We start from the raw sequence: 16,704 nt of genomic DNA on the forward strand, positions 1-16,704 counted from the left end.
TGCCGAACTCGGCGGGAGAAAAGTGGCGACTATACCTATAGACAGACTTATGTGGTTAGGTCATCAACTAGATTTTTGTTATTTATTGCTCTTGTTCGGACCATCTGAGAACCCCATCGATCAAGATCTACCATTTTTCTTTCCCTTTCAGCCAAATTCCTTGGCTGCCTTAGCTGGTTTCTGTCATCATGAGCCAGCCAGCATCCAATCCTTCTAAGCTGGGCGCACATTTACCTCCGGGTCAAGCCAGTACTATGTTTAAAACAGATTCTGGAAAGGCTGAACTGAAGGAAGCCCAAGAAAGAGTTGACGGAATTGTTGAGAATGGCCCGAGTGGTGTTCAGAAAGCCGAAGCGGTAGTGCTTGCATGGAGCAAAAACACCGTGTTTGCCATCTACGCTTGGTATGTGATTACTTTTGCGGCACTAGCCGCTTAGTTAACAATACGATAGATATCAAGAGGATAATACTAACGTCTCACTTTAGGATTTGGGTCTGCTTTTTCATGTTGGCGTTCCATTCCTCGATCGGTACCAACGTGATTTTCAACGCCTACGCCAACTTCAATACCGCCCCTCAAATTTCCACCGCAGCGATCCTAGCCACCGTCGTAGGTGGTGTAGTGAAGCTTCCCATCGCCAAAATCCTGAATATCTGGGGTCGAGCTGAGGCCCTCACTATATTCACGGGACTGTTTTTGCTAGGGATAATCATATTGGCGTCATGCGATGGGCCGAATGGATTTGCGGCGGGATACGTTCTGTACTGGGTTGGCTACAACGCCATCTACCTAATCCTTGATGTCTTCATTGCTGATACATCCGGGCTGAGGAACCGGGCATTTGCGTTCGCCTTCTCCAGTACGCCATTCATTTGCACCGCATTCACGGGTCCATTGGCTGCCAAGTCCTTCTTAAGTATGACAACTTGGCGCTGGGCATATGGAGCATTTTCCATTATTTTCCCATTTGTCCTGCTGCCCCTCGCTGTCGTGTTCAAATTCTACGAGATCAAAGCTAAGAAGCTGGGATTGTATCACAAAGCGGAAAGCAACCGCACTTGGTCTCAATCCGTCGTGCATTATGTCCACGAGTTCGATAGTACGTGCCCTTCCCCTTTACAAAATGATTTGCGCTCAATTATTAACGGTCAATAGTCGTCGGTGCCGCTCTGTTGATGGCAACGTTTATTTTGCTACTACTGCCATTCAGTCTGGCAATCTATGGACGGGCTGAATACGGATCTGCCACATTCATTGCCATGCTAGTCATTGGCTTCTGTTTGTTCTTTGTCTTTGTGGCATGGGAAAATTTCTGTGCTCGCAAGCAATTTATTCAGTACGATTTGCTGAAGCAGCGGACAGTTCTCGGTGCCTGTCTACTGTCAGCTCTGCTCAATCTCGGCTACGCTGCTTGGGATCTCTATTTCCTCAACTTTGTCATGGTGGTGTACGACCTCAGTGTGTCGGACGCAGGCTATATGAACCAGATATACAACATTGGATCTTGTTTCATTGCGCCTGTGTTTGGTCTTTATATCCGACAAACCAAACATTTCAAGAACGCTTGTCTTTTCTTCGGTCTTCCATTGATGCTTCTTGGCTCAGGGTTGATGGTTCACTTCCGCGGTCAAGATGACGGTATTGGATACATTGTCATGTGTCAGATCTTCATCGCTTTTGCCGGTGGCATTTTGGTCATCGGACAGGACATGGCCGTGATGAGCTCAGCTGATCATGACGGAGTGCCAATGATGCTTTCAATCCTTGGACTTTTCGCTAGTCTGGGTGGAGCCGCTGGAAACACTGTTGCCTCTGCTATCTACGCCAACGTCTTTCCAAGCACTTTGATAGCGAACTTGCCCGCAGAGGCACAGGCTAATTGGACGGATATATACCTTGGGGGGTATTTGAAGCAGATGAATTATCCCATGGGATCAGAGATTCGGACCGCCATTAACTTGGCCTGGGGTGATACCCAGAAGTATAGCTGTATCGCAACCACTGCTGTCGTGGCACTTGGTTTGCCTTGTATTGCTATCTGGAGAAACGTCAATGTCGGCGACAAGAAGCAGGTCCCTGGAACTGTCCTTTAGAACTGGCTAATATTAGATGGCCTACCGTGGTCGCTGTTGATGTTCAATCGGACAGCACCGTTGTTACCCCAGATGGAGAACTTCCCTTGTATTTAGTATTTAGTATATAGGTGTTTTCTTCATTTCAGTAAAGCTTAATATTTGAATTTGAACTAATGTTATAATCTTGCCTTCCTTGTCCCTTCTTCTTTTCTTTCATTTTCTTTCCGCTATACAGAAGTGGGATATTCCTCTTTTTTTACATGTACATGGATTCATTTATATTTTTTGATTGCCCAGTTGTAGTTATATGTTAATGGTATTATCATGGTTCATCGGTATTGAATGAGAAGTAGTCGCTCTAAGTTCATGACTCCAACTACCCTGGAATCGGGGTAGAAAGAATGAGAAAAAATGACACTAAAAGAAACGTTCTGTGGGCACAGAGGAATAAGACCCAAAATAATTTCTTATAAGTCTCGCCAAATCTTCCAGGTTTAATGTACGAAGTGTTCCTGTGAATTTCCAACATGAAGCGTTTGAAGCATGAACCCGTAAAATTCAATAAAAACAAAATCTATCTCTTTCAATACGTCTATTCTAAAGCCATTTGGAAAGCATCTCTACTTCCATTAGAAATATGGGTCTGACATCAGGTGGCTAGTGACTGATGCAAAACACTCTCCCGATACATCTCACTCCGCTCAACAAGCTCCGCGTGGGTGCCGTGGTCAGCACAATGACCATCCTGAATAAGGAAAATCTGATCCGCCCGATAGATCGTCTTCAAGCGATGAGCAATAGCGATAATCGTAGTTTTTCCCGCGAGGTTTGACAAAGCATCCTGAATCTTTCGTTCAGATTCACCATCGAGAGCACTCGTAGACTCATCAAGAAGTAAGAGGCCTGGCTTTCTAATCAAGGCTCTTGCAATAGATAGACGCTGGCGTTGACCACCTGAAAACTGCTTTCCATCGTGGGTGCAGAATGTCTCGTAGCCATCAGGCAAGGTCATAATCACATCATGGATCTGAGCTAGCTTACAAGCTTCCTCAATGTCTGCTTGTGTGGCTGTATATCCGGGTCTTGCCCCGAGTGCTATGTTAAAGGCGAGGGTTCCCTCAAATAAAACATTCTCTTGTGGAACAAGCGCAATGTCGTCCCTGAATGCTGTCGACAATATACGGTTGATGTTCTGCTCATTGATTGTAACAGACCCGGACGTGGGTTGATAGAACCTTTCCAGCATGTTGAAGATGGTTGATTTCCCTGAGCCACTTGGGCCCACTAGTGCGTAGAAGTTTCCTGGCTTGAAATCGATGTTCAATCCACTGAGAACGGGGATGTGAGATGATTTTGGGTATGAAAAGCACACTTCGTGAAGCTGTGCACCCACTGGTCCCTGAGACTTTTCAGAAGAGGTTGCCCCAGAAGACATGTTGGCCTCAGGATCTGTATCTGGCATTTCCATCTTCATCATTTTCTGCGTGTAATTGCCACCACTAAATTCCTCCTCGGCAGAGTTTGTTTTCACAAGATCAACAACACGTGAAGCAGCCTTTCCAGCCTTCGAAACATCTGGTGCCAAGGCAAGCATCTGACCACAGGATTGTGTGCTGAATAGAAGAGCTGGCAAGACAATAAAAAACTGGGTTTGGGAGTAAAGCCCTGAGGCAATTTGCTTGGATCCCCACCAGTATGCAAGGGCGCTGATGAGATTGCTCACACTGAAGGCCCACGCGAGCCAGAAGTTTCCCCAAGCGATCGCCTTAGTGGTGTTTTTGTATGGCTTCTGAATCGATGACAAGAACTCCCGATAGAGCTGATTCTCGAGTGAGAAACCTGCGACGAAACGCAGATTTCCCAAGGCTTCCACTGTGATCTCTGTAGCGCGAGAGAATGCTTTCTTATGTCGCTCTGCAAATTGGCCCTGAACCCGTAACTTCATGAATCCAGCCACTAGGAGAACAGGTATAGTGGGGACCAGAACAATTGAGATTTTCCATGCCACGATAAATGCAATGATGACTCCCGCAAAAAGATTCACCGCAGTCGCAAGGAGAAGACCGATAGTAGTTCCAGTAAGGCCACTAATGGCCGATGCATCACCTGTGATATAGGCAATGAGGACACCAGGGCTTCGTCCTTCAGCACTATGCCATGTCATAGTTTGACTAAGGAGCGACCGAAGTGAGTTCATGCGAATTCGATACAGTGTCTGGTCAGCTGCCCATCCATAGGCACACCCGCCAATGACATTCGCGAAAAGTTCGACAATTCCCACGACAAAAAACATGAGGCCGAACAGGTTTCCGCTGTGTCGAATATTTGCGGTACCCTTGCATGGACTGAGCCCTCCCACGGTATTACCAAACAAAATTGCATTCGAGCTGTAGCTAGCTCCGATGATTATTGACATTACCAAGCCCAGAAGGATAAGAAGAATATTGGGACGGATGAAGGCGAAACATATCTTTGCCGTGAGGAACTTTGATGGCTTGGGTTCTTCTTTTGCCAGTGCAGTATTGGACTCTGCATTGGTCTCAGCGGGCTTTTCCTCTTCAGCCATATAGACACTCTGCCCTTTTTCCGCCAAGATCGGGCCTTCTCTGTTCAAAGTGAGAGAGCTTTTGGCCTCGCTCAATGTATCTTCTGAGCTATCCATCCCAGAATTGGCAAGCCTCTGTTGACTGATCATTGTCGCGTACGCCCCGCCACTCTCCAACAAAGTTTGAGGAGAACCGCTTTCCACCGCTCGGCCATTCTGGATGACGATGACTTGATCTGCATCCCTAACGGCTGCTAGACGATGGGCAATAGACACTATCGTGGTCGTTCCAGACAGTGTGAGCAAGGCAGCCTGGATCAACTGCTCACTCATTGAATCGAGTGCAGCAGTTGCTTCATCCAAAATAAGCACTTTGGGCTCACGAACAAGAGCTGTAGCAAGAGCAATGCGCTGTCTTTGACCACCACTGAGTTGGCCGCCAGAAGTTCCAACTGGACTAGCTACACCAAACGCTAGAGACTCAATAAATGAGAGCGCATTGGCTCTGCTAGCTGCCAACTTTACCTGTCTGAAAATTTCAGCGATCCTAGGATCACAATCTTCCAGGGCCTCCGCTTCAGAGCATCCAGCCTGGATTCTGGCCACAATATCAGCCAAGCGCATATCCAAAATGACTTCAGTCAGATCCTCGTGCTCGGCAGATCCAACCAGCCCATACGCGATGTTTTCCACAATGGAACGGTCCAGCAATTGGGACTCTTGCTGTACAAATCCCATTTGGCTTCGCAAGCTGGCCACATTCAAGTCTTGGAAATCTTGTTCCCCGACCGAAATGGTTCCGCTTAATGGATCATAGAATCGTTCCAGGAGTGCAACGACGGTAGACTTTCCACCTCCCGATGGACCGACAAACGCGGTGTGTTTCTTTGGAGGGATGGACAAGTTCAACCCCTGCAAGACTGGAACCTCCGCCCGAGCAGGGTATGTGAAATGAACATCCTTGAAGATAATCTCTTGTTCGCTCAAGTTCACACTTGTCTCTCCAATAAGTGATGTGCCATCTATACTGGAATCCCGGTGAATTACCTCCAGCAGACGCCTCGATGCGCTGGTAGCAGCGCTAAAAACGTGCATATAAGGGGAAACTTGGCTGAAGATGAAGGTGGCTATTATTTGTATCAGCGAGTGAGCCAAGAGAGTCAGGTAATTAGGTTGATAGGCAGCTTACCATCAATCAGAATAAAGATCACAGTATAAACTGCGCCAATGGAGACTCCGGAGTTCAACCCATCGACAGAGTCTGCTATCAAATGAGCACCTTTCCAGTAGGCCAAGGCATTTGAAGAGTAGACTATAAAGAATAGCGTCCCCATTTGCGTGGCATGCACAGCCGCTTTTTTCAACGCGTCCTTTCGAGACTGAATAAGATGAGAAGAAAAGAGGTCTTCTAGGCGTTTTTGGGCATTGAATGCATGTACAATCTTCAAGTGAGAGAGACTGGATGATGCAATTGAAGTTGCGAGGTCTACCTGCTTGCCCACACGGGTACCATATCGTGAAGCAAGGCGGCCTCCAACAAGAGCCATGGCAAAGAAGCATGGAATCACCGCAATCAGGATGCCTGCAATGATAGGAACTTTGATGAAAGCCACAACATACGCTGTGACGAAGTATGATAGCGTAGCAATGTAGATTCCAACCTTTTCTGAAGTTCCCGATTGCAATGTCTCAATATCACTGACCAGTCGAGAGATGACCTGACCAGAGGGCAGACTATCGTGGAATGCTGCTTCTTGACGAATCACGCTGCGAAAGTAAGCTTTGCGATAACGACGGGCGATTCGCTCGCTCACAAGAGCCCAGCATGCGGCATAAATGTAGATGGCCGCAAAGTTGAAGATGGTGATGTAAATGAGATAGAGGACTTTCTTTCGAACGGAGGAGGGATCGTACACCGTCGCGGAACAGGAGACTTCGTTGAGTTCGTTGATGAGTTGACCAAGCACGATACCAAGTAACGGCTCAGGGACGCCTGCGGCAATGGCGAAGAATGTTCCCACTGTAACGAGTAAGACATCAAACTTGGTGTAATTCAATGAAAAAAGAAGGCGGATGAATGAAAATGCTGTTTTCAACTCCTTCAACTTGGAAACGAGCATGGAGGCAGGCTTCATCTGTTGTTGAATGAGTTAGTATATGAATTGCTTTGGAATATTGACATAAATCTCGTACAAACAACTGTCCTGGTCCAGTCGCAGTCTTTTTATCCAGTCCATCGCCATCGACAGTCTCCGAGGTCTGCATGACTGCTTCTCGAGGCTTCCGTGAGTATAGAAAGGGGCTTTTACGGAAAGCAAGCAAATTAGGGCGTTGCTCAAGGTGCGTATGAGCCTTGCCCTGGAAACCTTCCCGCTACTGAGCCACTAGATCCCACACAGTCACAGTGAAAACTTCAGGAGCTCCAATGTTGCATTGTTGATCTGTATTTTACAGCTGTACATTAGTCAGGTGCAAAAATACATACATTCACTCCACAATAAAATACCATGACCCTTATCAGATTCTACATACCCACTTTATGTCTCAAGCCACGACGGGGTACTTCCGGAGTTGGAGCGGTAATTATGAACCTCGGAGCGGAATTGATTAGTTAAATTTTCAATACCAAAAAGAGTCATGGGTTCTAAATCACTCCGAATTGCTTGATACATAAAATACTAGGACCCTTATCAGATTCGATCCACTGTGAGGTCTAAGCCACGATGGGGCCATTATGAGCGGACCGCTACCTTACTTGTGAAGATGGAATTGCCTAAAAAGTTTTTGAATACCAAGAAACCTTCGTGGGTTTTGAATCACTATAAATTGCTTGGTACATATGTAAAATATTAGAGCCCTTATCAGATTGGATCCACTTACTTTATGTCCAAGCCATGATGGAGTCATCCCCGGGTTGGACCGGTACCTACATACCTTATGAAGAGGCAGAGTTTTCGATTCTCAAAAAAAGCTTCGTGGTTTAAATCCCTCCGAATTGCTTGCTGCCAACCATGCAGGTTCAAATCGCGCTAGAATATGTGGCTGTTTTCACCTTCGGAATCATTCTGCCCAACGGGAATCTTCTCTGCATCGAACAGGTGATGGCGTTTTTAAAGCTAGTAAATATACTTTGCACAAAGTCCTTGGAGCTTTTGTGCCGAGCAAAAACGGCCTAGTGGGTGCTACACCTAATTCTTGGCAATATATCTAGTCCCCGCACGGGCGGCAAGTATATCAATCTAGCCTTTTTGTCACACGAACTAAATTCGCTCAGAACCCTGCCAAGAAATGGAAAGTTCCCGTCAAGCAGATCAAAAGAACCGGGCAAGTTCCGAATACTCGAGACGTTCTAAGATCCACGGAGGGAAATTATCCCGTCCATACAATGTGCGTGACATAGACTTTCTTCATGTGGACTGATATCCATTATTCAGTAATTGAGCAATCGGCGTGTTGCGGAGAAGGAATCAGTTGATCGTGATTTTCAAAGCCTGTAGTAGCCCATGCAATGGTCCGATAGAGATGAAATAAGCTGATCAGCCGATAGAGATCAAGACGGCCGGCATTCTAGGTAACTAGGTAACTAGGTAACTAGGTAAAAGGTGAAAAAGGTCTGGCTGGGATTGAGGACCCGTATGTAAAAATACTCTGAAGAGCCAGCGATAATTCTCTGTACTTTTTCAGTCTATTGATTTGATATAGTGGGACTCTTCAGCCGGAAATTCCGGTGAAAATCGCGCATTGTGTGAAATCACAGCACGAGATGCCTTTTTCATCAAACTTGGACCCTAAATGTCAAGCCCGGTAACTCCACAAAAGTCTGATCAGATAAAAATAGGGTCTCCGCTGCCCGAGGTCCCCGGGCCGGGAATGATCCTTGGTAACGTAAAGTTACCGCTTTATCAGATCGTATTGTATGAAAGTTTCAGCAGTTTTTTTGCAAACCGTTAAATTTCCATACTATTGATGTTACATTTAAGGCCTTGAGTATCCACCTCTTGCTAATTACGCAGTAGGTACCTCGCGATGTCCAAAGCTACAGTGTGTAAAGATCCACCACCTGCGTATATTAAATGTTTTAACCCTCAATGTACCTACTACTAGTCTTTGCGGGAACCCTGTTACTGATATCTATTTTGCTGACGTAGAAACCCTGCTGCAAATCTGATATTATCACAAGGCTTATACCGTACCGTCATTAATCCTTTTTTCCAAATGCAATAGACCCGTAACATTTCGATGACTTTTTTTTTTCTCTCAAAAGTAACCTCCACTTGATTCTCCTGGACTGGACCTCGGGAGTGCATTTTGCTTACGCCAAGAATTGGCATCCCGAGGTCAGTAGCCCAGAGGAGACCCCAGTTAGCTGAAAGCCAAGAATGGAGCCCTGAAGACACAGTTGATGCCCATCTATACCCAAAAGAGTCTGTACACGGCGCATGCCACAAATCAAGTTAACCTCGTAAGAAGGTTTCTAAATAACAAGAGAGGCCAAGAGTATGATATCACCAATTATTTGACATTGGAAGCGTTACAGTTTTGTATCTGTCACTGGAGTACCGCAGTTGGTTTAAGTTCACTCGTACGATAGATAGTCCAAAAGGTCAAAACCCGGGAAATGAGCCTAATGGGGAGGGGAGTAGTCCTTTCAAAAATAGTAGTATAGTTCGGTAACACAAAATCCATTTCCTTGATTTAAATGTCTTAAGCCTATACGGCGAGGGGCAGAGAGAGGGGCAGAGAGCAGCTTCTTTGGGAGACACAGGCTCTCAGAACCAACTATGTAGGTAGCTAGTTAGTTATCAACCTTCCTGAGGTACTAGCATAGCACTTCAGACACCAATCTCACGCATCCGGGTAATTAAAGGGCCCAGACCATGAAGCACAAGCCATTTCAAATTCTTTGTCCCGAGAATGGAAGTCTCTCATGCCTCAGCTTGAATCGAGTTGAGTATACCGTACGGATGATTTCCCCAGGGACAATGAGAATGGCGACATGGTTCTTTTGGGTCGTAAAACTGGAGACGTCAAGATCCGGGAGTTGCGCGTGAATGGGGTAGAGGTTGAAAATGCAACAAAGTCATGCCTCAAGTCCGGTCGCCCGGAAGTGAGCTTGTCTAAACACGATTCTCAGGATGCCGAGATTGTTGCTTTCATCAAAACAACCGATTAGATTACCAGGAGGGTCAACTGGCCAAAAAGATGTATAAGCAGCTGTCCAAATTCCTGTCCAAACATATGATTCCAACCGCGGTTGTGCCAATGAAGTCCATGCCACTCACGGTGTCAAAGAAAGTTGATCGACAGCAGCTTGAAGGTCGGCTATCTGATATGAGCTAAACAGGCCTTCAGGGATACCGCAAGGGGGGCTCTTCAGTCAATGACTGCTGTGAAATTCCAAGCACCAGATCATTGGCGGTCGAAATCAGCAATATTCTTGCAGCCATGTTTGAGAGCAAGGAAAAAAGCCTTGCAGCATCTCTCAGAGCAACGCCTTTTCGCTTAGGAGTGTCGGCCCCACGTCCATGCACCTGGTATAATTGTTGAACTTGATCCGGAAGAAATACCAGAAGAAACTCGAAATCCAAGATTTGCAGAAAAGTTATTGGAGGTTTGCAATATCTAAAATATCGGTAGGCGTAGTGCACTTTTCAGGTCTCAGGGAAAATAACTGGAGTATTGGAGAAATGCCTCGTCAATCTCTGGAGTTTTCTCACCAATGCGGCTCATCTCCGCATAGTTGAAGTTACCGTTCATCCAATTTTCAGTCTCGGAAAGTAATTCAGTAGAGGGCTGTTCAGTTGAGCCGGCATCTTCGGCGATGGCGGATATTGATGATTCCTCACTGGTAGAGCTCGGAGCAAGGGGGCTGGGTTGGAGTTTGAGATGAACGGTAATAGGGTCTACCATGGATGGCAGAGTTTGCCCTATTTTGGTAAGTAGCAGTGGAAGAAACCTTCGGCGTCCCCCGGGAAGATCGTGAATAAGGGTAGAAAAATGCTTGAGATAGTCCTGCGGGCCAAGCTTGAAGCCCGAAGAACGGAGCCCAGCTGCTGAGAGGCATGCCATAACATCAATCAAGGTGCAAGCCACCTCGAATATTTTTTCAATCTACAAGATGTTAGCATATACTTGGTATGTTTATAAGGGTAAATCATACAAGACCAATTCCATGGGTTTCCATACTCTGCCTGGACAATTTCCATGTTGCGAAGCAGAGATCTTGAGCAATTAGGAGGGGGTAGCGAAAGTCCATGCATTCATGTGTAGGATTTGTCGAAAGAAACCCAGCAGTTGTAGAAAGCTGCCATATCATGATCCGCAGCCACTGCTGGGACACACGCAAGTCTGCCATGAGTATATCAGGCAGATCAAGGTCCGCCGGGACTGCACTTTGGATGCGCTCCTCAAGGCGAACTAGCGACTCAATCGAGCATGTGGCATTCGTTCCATTCCACTGGCCCAGAAAGCCTTCATCAAATAGGCTGTAGAGGTTTACAAGACACCGAAACCCGATGGCTGATGAATTTGCAATTGGATCATCTTCCAGCGGAGTTGAAAGTGGATCATCTTCTAATTGAGGGCTTTCGGGGGTGACCTGGAGCGTGATTGGTCTATGTCGACGGATCGCATGAGCTCTGTCTCTGTATTAGCAAATAACTAGCTAAAAGGCGAAGAAAATACCTCTCGGATACGACTAAGAGCCAAAACAATTTGCCTGCCAAGGAAGGGTCATCGTCATCCACCTGGGCTGATGATGCTTGACTTTGCAGCGCGCTGGCTGTATAAAGCGTTGTGGACTCGCGGAGAAAGTAATATGCATGCCGTTGATTTCCCAGTCCAATATGACATCCATACAGAAGGAAAGCGATGATAATGCTTTGCCGTACAGGATCTGTGAATGGATCGATATGCTTTCGAGCTTCAGTGGCTTCCTCAATTAGGGAATTCCGGTAGTCTTTAGTACAAAAATCCCGAGAGAATTCCAAGGATGCATGCTCCACGGCAAATCCGGTCTGAGTAACCACAAAGGCACAGAAAGCAGTGACGAAACAATAAGCATGGAGGGACGTATCGGCAAGGTCCACTTGTTTCTGAAAACTGCCGGGTTGCAAAACGGGCACCGTTCCTCTCATTCGGGAGAAAAAATATTCCGAGCAGGCGTCGACAAGCTCCCGGCTTAAAAGGTGAGGTGTTTTCGAGAACTGACATCTTCCCGAGGCTTGCAATGACTGGGGCGTTGGTATACTATCCCCAAGCCTGAGAGCTGCTGATGGCGGAGAAATATTCGCATCCCGCACTAGCGCCTGTTCAATTTCCTGTGCTCTGAGCTCATTAAGAATGTTGGCTGTTTGGCCTTGTCGCCCCTTTTTCTGCCGCTGTGAAGACGTCCGACAGACTAAGCCTGCAGCCCGACACTGCCCACAGGGTTTTGGTAAAATGCATTTGACCTTGCGTCGGCGACATGCATCACATGCCTGCTTGACCGGTGGGTCTGGCATCTGGAAAGTCAGGTTTAAATTTACCAAAAGAACTAGCACAACGCAAATCCGGGGTCGCGGGGGGAAGTCGGGAAGAAGCCGGGAGAAAAGCCTAAGTGTTGTGGCCTGATTTGTCAGGCCACAACATCCCGTTCAGGCCCCCCGATCTCAGTGTGGCTTTCAAATTATTGCGGAAATTACCTCTTTACAGCATTTTTTTTTAATAAAGCGAGAAGCAAATACTAGAGCCTCATTAAATTATTGTTAGGAGTTCCTGATGGACTACAAGGTAAAGATTGCTAACAGGCTACCAGCTTCGAGATATATCGTGTCCATCTGTAAAAGGTACTATGCAGAATAGTATCCTAGAAAAGTAACGTTTCAATCAATATTGGTACAAATATATTTCTGATTAGTTCTTTATGGAGATATCTCAGATATAGACGCGTCCTTCGAAGGGCTTCAAGTTTTCCAGCGATGAATCGGAGTAGTTTCCCACAAGCAACTTCATGCCCGCAGTTTTCTCGATCTGCGTGAATGGCTGAGATCGATCAGTGAAGTTCAGAACGACCAATGCTCGTTCATGATTTCTCGACTTCACAAAGCAAAACGTCTCTTGATTCTCGTAGTCAAGAACTTCAAATGCACCGTGGATGAACAACTCCCGGTACTCTTTCCTTAGACGCAGAACATCTTTCCAGAAAGACAAAACGCTTGATGTATCTTTCTGCTGCTTCTTTACATTGATCTCACCATAAAGATCATGAGCTCGCATCCACGGTTTCCCGGTAGTAAAACCAGCATGTTCCGAGTCATCCCATTGCATCGGCAGCCTGGAATGATCGCGGGCCAGAATTCGGAGGCCATCCATGATTTCCTCTTTGCGAGTAAGATCAACTCCACTTGCACTGCGTTGCTCTGCTTCTCGGTAATACCCTAATCCTTCAATGTCCTTGTATTCCTCGATGGGCCACTCGCGTGGTGCGTTGATCATACCAATCTCCTGACCCTGATAGATGAACAAAGTCCCAGTCATGGTAACCATCATCAGAGCCAGCATTTTAGCAGAAATCTCCCGGAACTCGGGTGCATCCGATCCAAACCGAGAGACAGAGCGTCCGTTATCGTGATTCTCACAGAAAGCGGTGGTCCAGCCATCCGTTCCCTCGATGAAAGTCTGCCACTTCTCCACAATGGATTTCATTTTCGTCAACTTCCACGGCGTAAAAATGTACTTCTCCTCCAGGCTGGGTCCCATGCCAATATGGCCAATGTCCAAATGGAAGACCATGCTCAGCTCCTTGGCTGATGCTCCCACATATTCGAGAACGTTCTTGGGATCGGGTGTATTGGCGAGTTCGCCGACAGTCATGACATCCCCGTACGGAGCAAATGACTCGTCATACATCTCGCGGAGGAACTCGTGAATCCGGGGGCCGTTGCACCACATTCCGATGGCGGGTTGGATGTAACTTTTAGGATCTGTGATGGCGGCGTCTGGGAAGTCTGTGTGTTTGCTGTACTTGTTCACTGTATCCACTCGGAAACCGTCGACACCTTTGTCTAGCCAGAATCGAACCGCGCTGTTGTAGATAGCCTCACGTGTGGCCTTGTTATCCCAGTTGAGGTCGGGTTGCTCTTTCGCGTAGAGATGCAGGTAATATTCTTCCGTTTTCTCATCCCAAGTCCCTAGATAATAACTTCGTTAGTTCAAAGCGATTGAATACTGTCAAAAATTTCAACGCACATGTGCTTCCTGCAAAATAACCCCGATAATTACTCGGAGGCATCCGATTCCCTGCCTCATCATATCGAGGAGGGCGCCAGAAATACCAATCCCGCTTTTCATTGTCCTTGCTACTCCGACTTTCCTGGAACCAAGCATGCTGATCACTGGAGTGGTTGACGACAAGGTCTAGAATCAGTTTCATGCCTCGCGAGTGACATGCTTCCACAAGATTCTCTACATCTTGTACGGTTCCATAAGCAGGAAGTACATTTTCATAGTCGGAGATGTCATAACCCATATCGTGCATAGGTGAGTCGTACATCGGCGATAGCCACACGACATCAACACCTAGCGATTGAAGGTAATCGACCTTTTTAACAACGCCTGGAATATCGCCCCAGCCATCACCATTGGAGTCATAGAATGAAGCCGGATATACCTTTTAACTCGAACAGACAACGTCAATTCTATGATTTCTTGGATTCCTGAATGTTGTGGCAACTAACCTGGTAGACAGTGGCTTCTTTCCACCAGTTATTGGTCCCCGTAGGAACGGCGGTGTCCTGTGTCGCGTGTGGTGACATAGTGGCTTGGAATCTCCATTTTTCATTCCGACACCCCTCTTATACCTTTCCATCATAACTCGGCACCAACTCGGCCTACGTAAACGCGGGGGTATCTTCACAAGACCCTGCATACCCGCCAAGGCTCCGGTTCGATGCTATATCTCCGACTAGGGACCGACTAGCCGCCGACAGACGCCTTTCCGGTGCAATGATTGGTCACTGTTGGGCCCCCACACTCCGGGTTCCCCGGTTTTCTCCAATCTCCAGAAGCGAGCAACAGACCATGTGCACTTTCCCCGGATCCACGATGCGCGTGAACTGAAGTATGCATGTATTCTTTCCTTGAGCTCTTTTTGTATAAATCACGCATCGCCCCGCGATCTATCGTCTTTGATAATGCCTAAAGTATCGGGATATCATCAGCCTTCGATTCTGAACAGGCCTTGACGAAAAAAAAAACTCTTGTTTCAAACTCCTTGATTAGCTTGCGCTATCAAACGGGCCCATCCAGCTTCAAAACCACGACAAACTTGTTCAATGGTCTCGATGGACGAGGCATCCGCAAGAATGGACGGCAAAGTCTCCCCCATCCTTGCAGAGGGTAGACAAGCAGCCAGGAAGGAGCAGTCCATGACGCTCTGGCAGGCTTTGCGGCTATACCCGAAAGCTGTTGGCTGGTCAGTCCTCCTTTCGTCTACCCTGATCATGGAAGGATATGACCTCGCATTGCTGAGCTCTATGTACGCATCACCTGCGTTCAACCAAAAGTTCGGAGAACAGAGTGCCTCGGGGAAATGGGCTGTTCCGGCATCCTGGCAATCCGGTCTTTCCAATGGTGCACGCTGTGGTGAAGTCATTGGACTTCTGATCAATGGTTTGGTCTCTGAACGCCTGGGGTACCGCAAGACCATGGTCTGTGCCTTGTCCACCATCACTGCGGTCATTTTTCTGTTTTTCTTCGCAGTCAATGTTAAGATGTTGCTAGTGGCCGAGATTCTCGCCGGTATCCCTTGGGGTATCTTCCAGACCTTGCCAGCTGCCTACGCCTCCGAAGTTTGCCCAGTTGTCCTGCGACCTTACCTGACAACTTTTATCAACATGTGTTGGGTATTCGGGCAGTTCGTAGCCATTGGTGTCAACCGCGCCTGCATTTCTCGCGATGATCAATGGGCTTGGCGCATTCCTTTTGGTGTGCAATGGGTGTGGCCGATTCCAATTATTATCGGCTGTCTTTTCGCACCCGAGTCTCCTTGGTGGCATGTGCGCCAGGGTAATGTGGAAGGAGCTCGACGAGCGTTGCTGCGGTTGACATCGTCCAATGACCCCAACTTTGACCCTGAAGAGACGATTGCTATGATTCAACACACAAACGAGTTGGAGAAATCGCTTTCTAGTGGCACCACATATTGGGACTGCTTCAAGGGAACAAATCTTCGTCGGACTGAGGTCGTTTGTCTTGTCTGGTTAGTGCAGACCCTATGTGGCCAGAACCTGATGGGTTATTTCGCCTACTTCTGTGTCCAAGCGGGTCTTCCAACTGTTCAGTCTTTCAACCTGTCCCTGGGGCAATACGGTCTCGGTGTTTTGGGTACAATAGGATCATGGTTCCTAATGTCCTACGCGGGCCGACGAACTATTCACATCTCCGGTCTCGCCAGTCTTTTCGTCCTTCTGATCATCACAGGATCTCTATCTTTTGCTCCAGGGGACAATAACGCAGCCAAATGGGCAATCGGTGTGATGCTCATCATTTTCACATTCTGCTACGACATCAGTGTCGGCCCTGTCACATACTCCCTCGTCTCAGAATTATCCTCCACCCGCCTCAAAGCCAAGACTATCGTCCTCGCCCGTTGCCTATACAACATCAGTAACATTGTCGTCAACGTCCTGACAAACTATCAGCTCAACTCCACGGCATGGGACTGGGGTGCTCGGTGTGCTTATTTCTGGGCTGGTACGTGTTTGGCCTCCCTGGTTTGGGCATTCTTCCGACTTCCCGAGCCGAAGGGTCGCACATATGAGGAACTAGATTTGCTCTTTGAGCGTGGAGTTCCAGCGAGGAAATTCGCGACCACCATCGTTGATCCGTATGAGGGAGAGGCAACGGAGGTCCATGAGGCGCATGCGGATAAAGATTGATAGTTGAGCCATGTATCTAGTCCCCTAAAGTACTTCTTACCTAGGATATAGTGATTAAAAATACATGCAAGTTTAAAAAGGTTCAAAATTAGAATTGATACTGCTTGGAACCTCAACTAAAAAAATGCAAACACATGATGTTCATTTCACAATCAGAAACTAGGT

General features: G+C 47.2%; 5 protein-coding genes across 5 annotated transcripts; 2 read left to right on the forward strand and 3 right to left on the reverse strand.

Annotated features, from left to right (window-relative positions):
* Positions 1-254: 254 nt before the first annotated feature.
* On the forward strand, positions 255-2,094 carry PEX2_025210 (Major facilitator superfamily domain, general substrate transporter; the record flags this gene model as incomplete). Its single annotated transcript, XM_016739796.1, has 3 exons — positions 255-403; positions 487-1,100; positions 1,157-2,094. 3 exons carry the CDS (start codon positions 255-257, stop codon positions 2,092-2,094), a joined length of 1,701 nt encoding a protein of 566 aa, XP_016596619.1.
* A 631-nt stretch (positions 2,095-2,725) lies between these two features.
* PEX2_025220 (ABC transporter ATP-binding protein) lies at positions 2,726-6,886 on the reverse strand (the record flags this gene model as incomplete). Its single annotated transcript, XM_016739797.1, has 3 exons — positions 2,726-5,748; positions 5,811-6,756; positions 6,815-6,886. 3 exons carry the CDS (start codon positions 6,884-6,886, stop codon positions 2,726-2,728), a joined length of 4,041 nt encoding a protein of 1,346 aa, XP_016596620.1.
* A 3,393-nt stretch (positions 6,887-10,279) lies between these two features.
* PEX2_025230 (fungal specific transcription factor domain-containing protein) lies at positions 10,280-11,757 on the reverse strand (the record flags this gene model as incomplete). Its single annotated transcript, XM_016739798.1, has 3 exons — positions 10,280-10,732; positions 10,782-11,259; positions 11,306-11,757. The coding sequence occupies 3 exons, from the start codon at positions 11,755-11,757 to the stop codon at positions 10,280-10,282; spliced, it is 1,383 nt and encodes a 460-aa protein (XP_016596621.1).
* A 778-nt stretch (positions 11,758-12,535) lies between these two features.
* On the reverse strand, positions 12,536-14,415 carry PEX2_025240 (alpha-glucosidase; the record flags this gene model as incomplete). Its single annotated transcript, XM_016739799.1, has 3 exons — positions 12,536-13,791; positions 13,850-14,270; positions 14,338-14,415. 3 exons carry the CDS (start codon positions 14,413-14,415, stop codon positions 12,536-12,538), a joined length of 1,755 nt encoding a protein of 584 aa, XP_016596622.1.
* A 519-nt stretch (positions 14,416-14,934) lies between these two features.
* PEX2_025250 (putative MFS maltose permease) lies at positions 14,935-16,539 on the forward strand (the record flags this gene model as incomplete). The annotated part of the gene is made up of 1 exon (XM_016739800.1): positions 14,935-16,539. One exon carries the CDS (start codon positions 14,935-14,937, stop codon positions 16,537-16,539), a length of 1,605 nt encoding a protein of 534 aa, XP_016596623.1.
* Positions 16,540-16,704: the final 165 nt, after the last annotated feature.

This window comes from Penicillium expansum (genome assembly GCF_000769745.1).
Source record: "Penicillium expansum strain MD-8 chromosome Unknown contig68, whole genome shotgun sequence".
Taxonomy (NCBI): domain Eukaryota; kingdom Fungi; phylum Ascomycota; class Eurotiomycetes; order Eurotiales; family Aspergillaceae; genus Penicillium; species Penicillium expansum.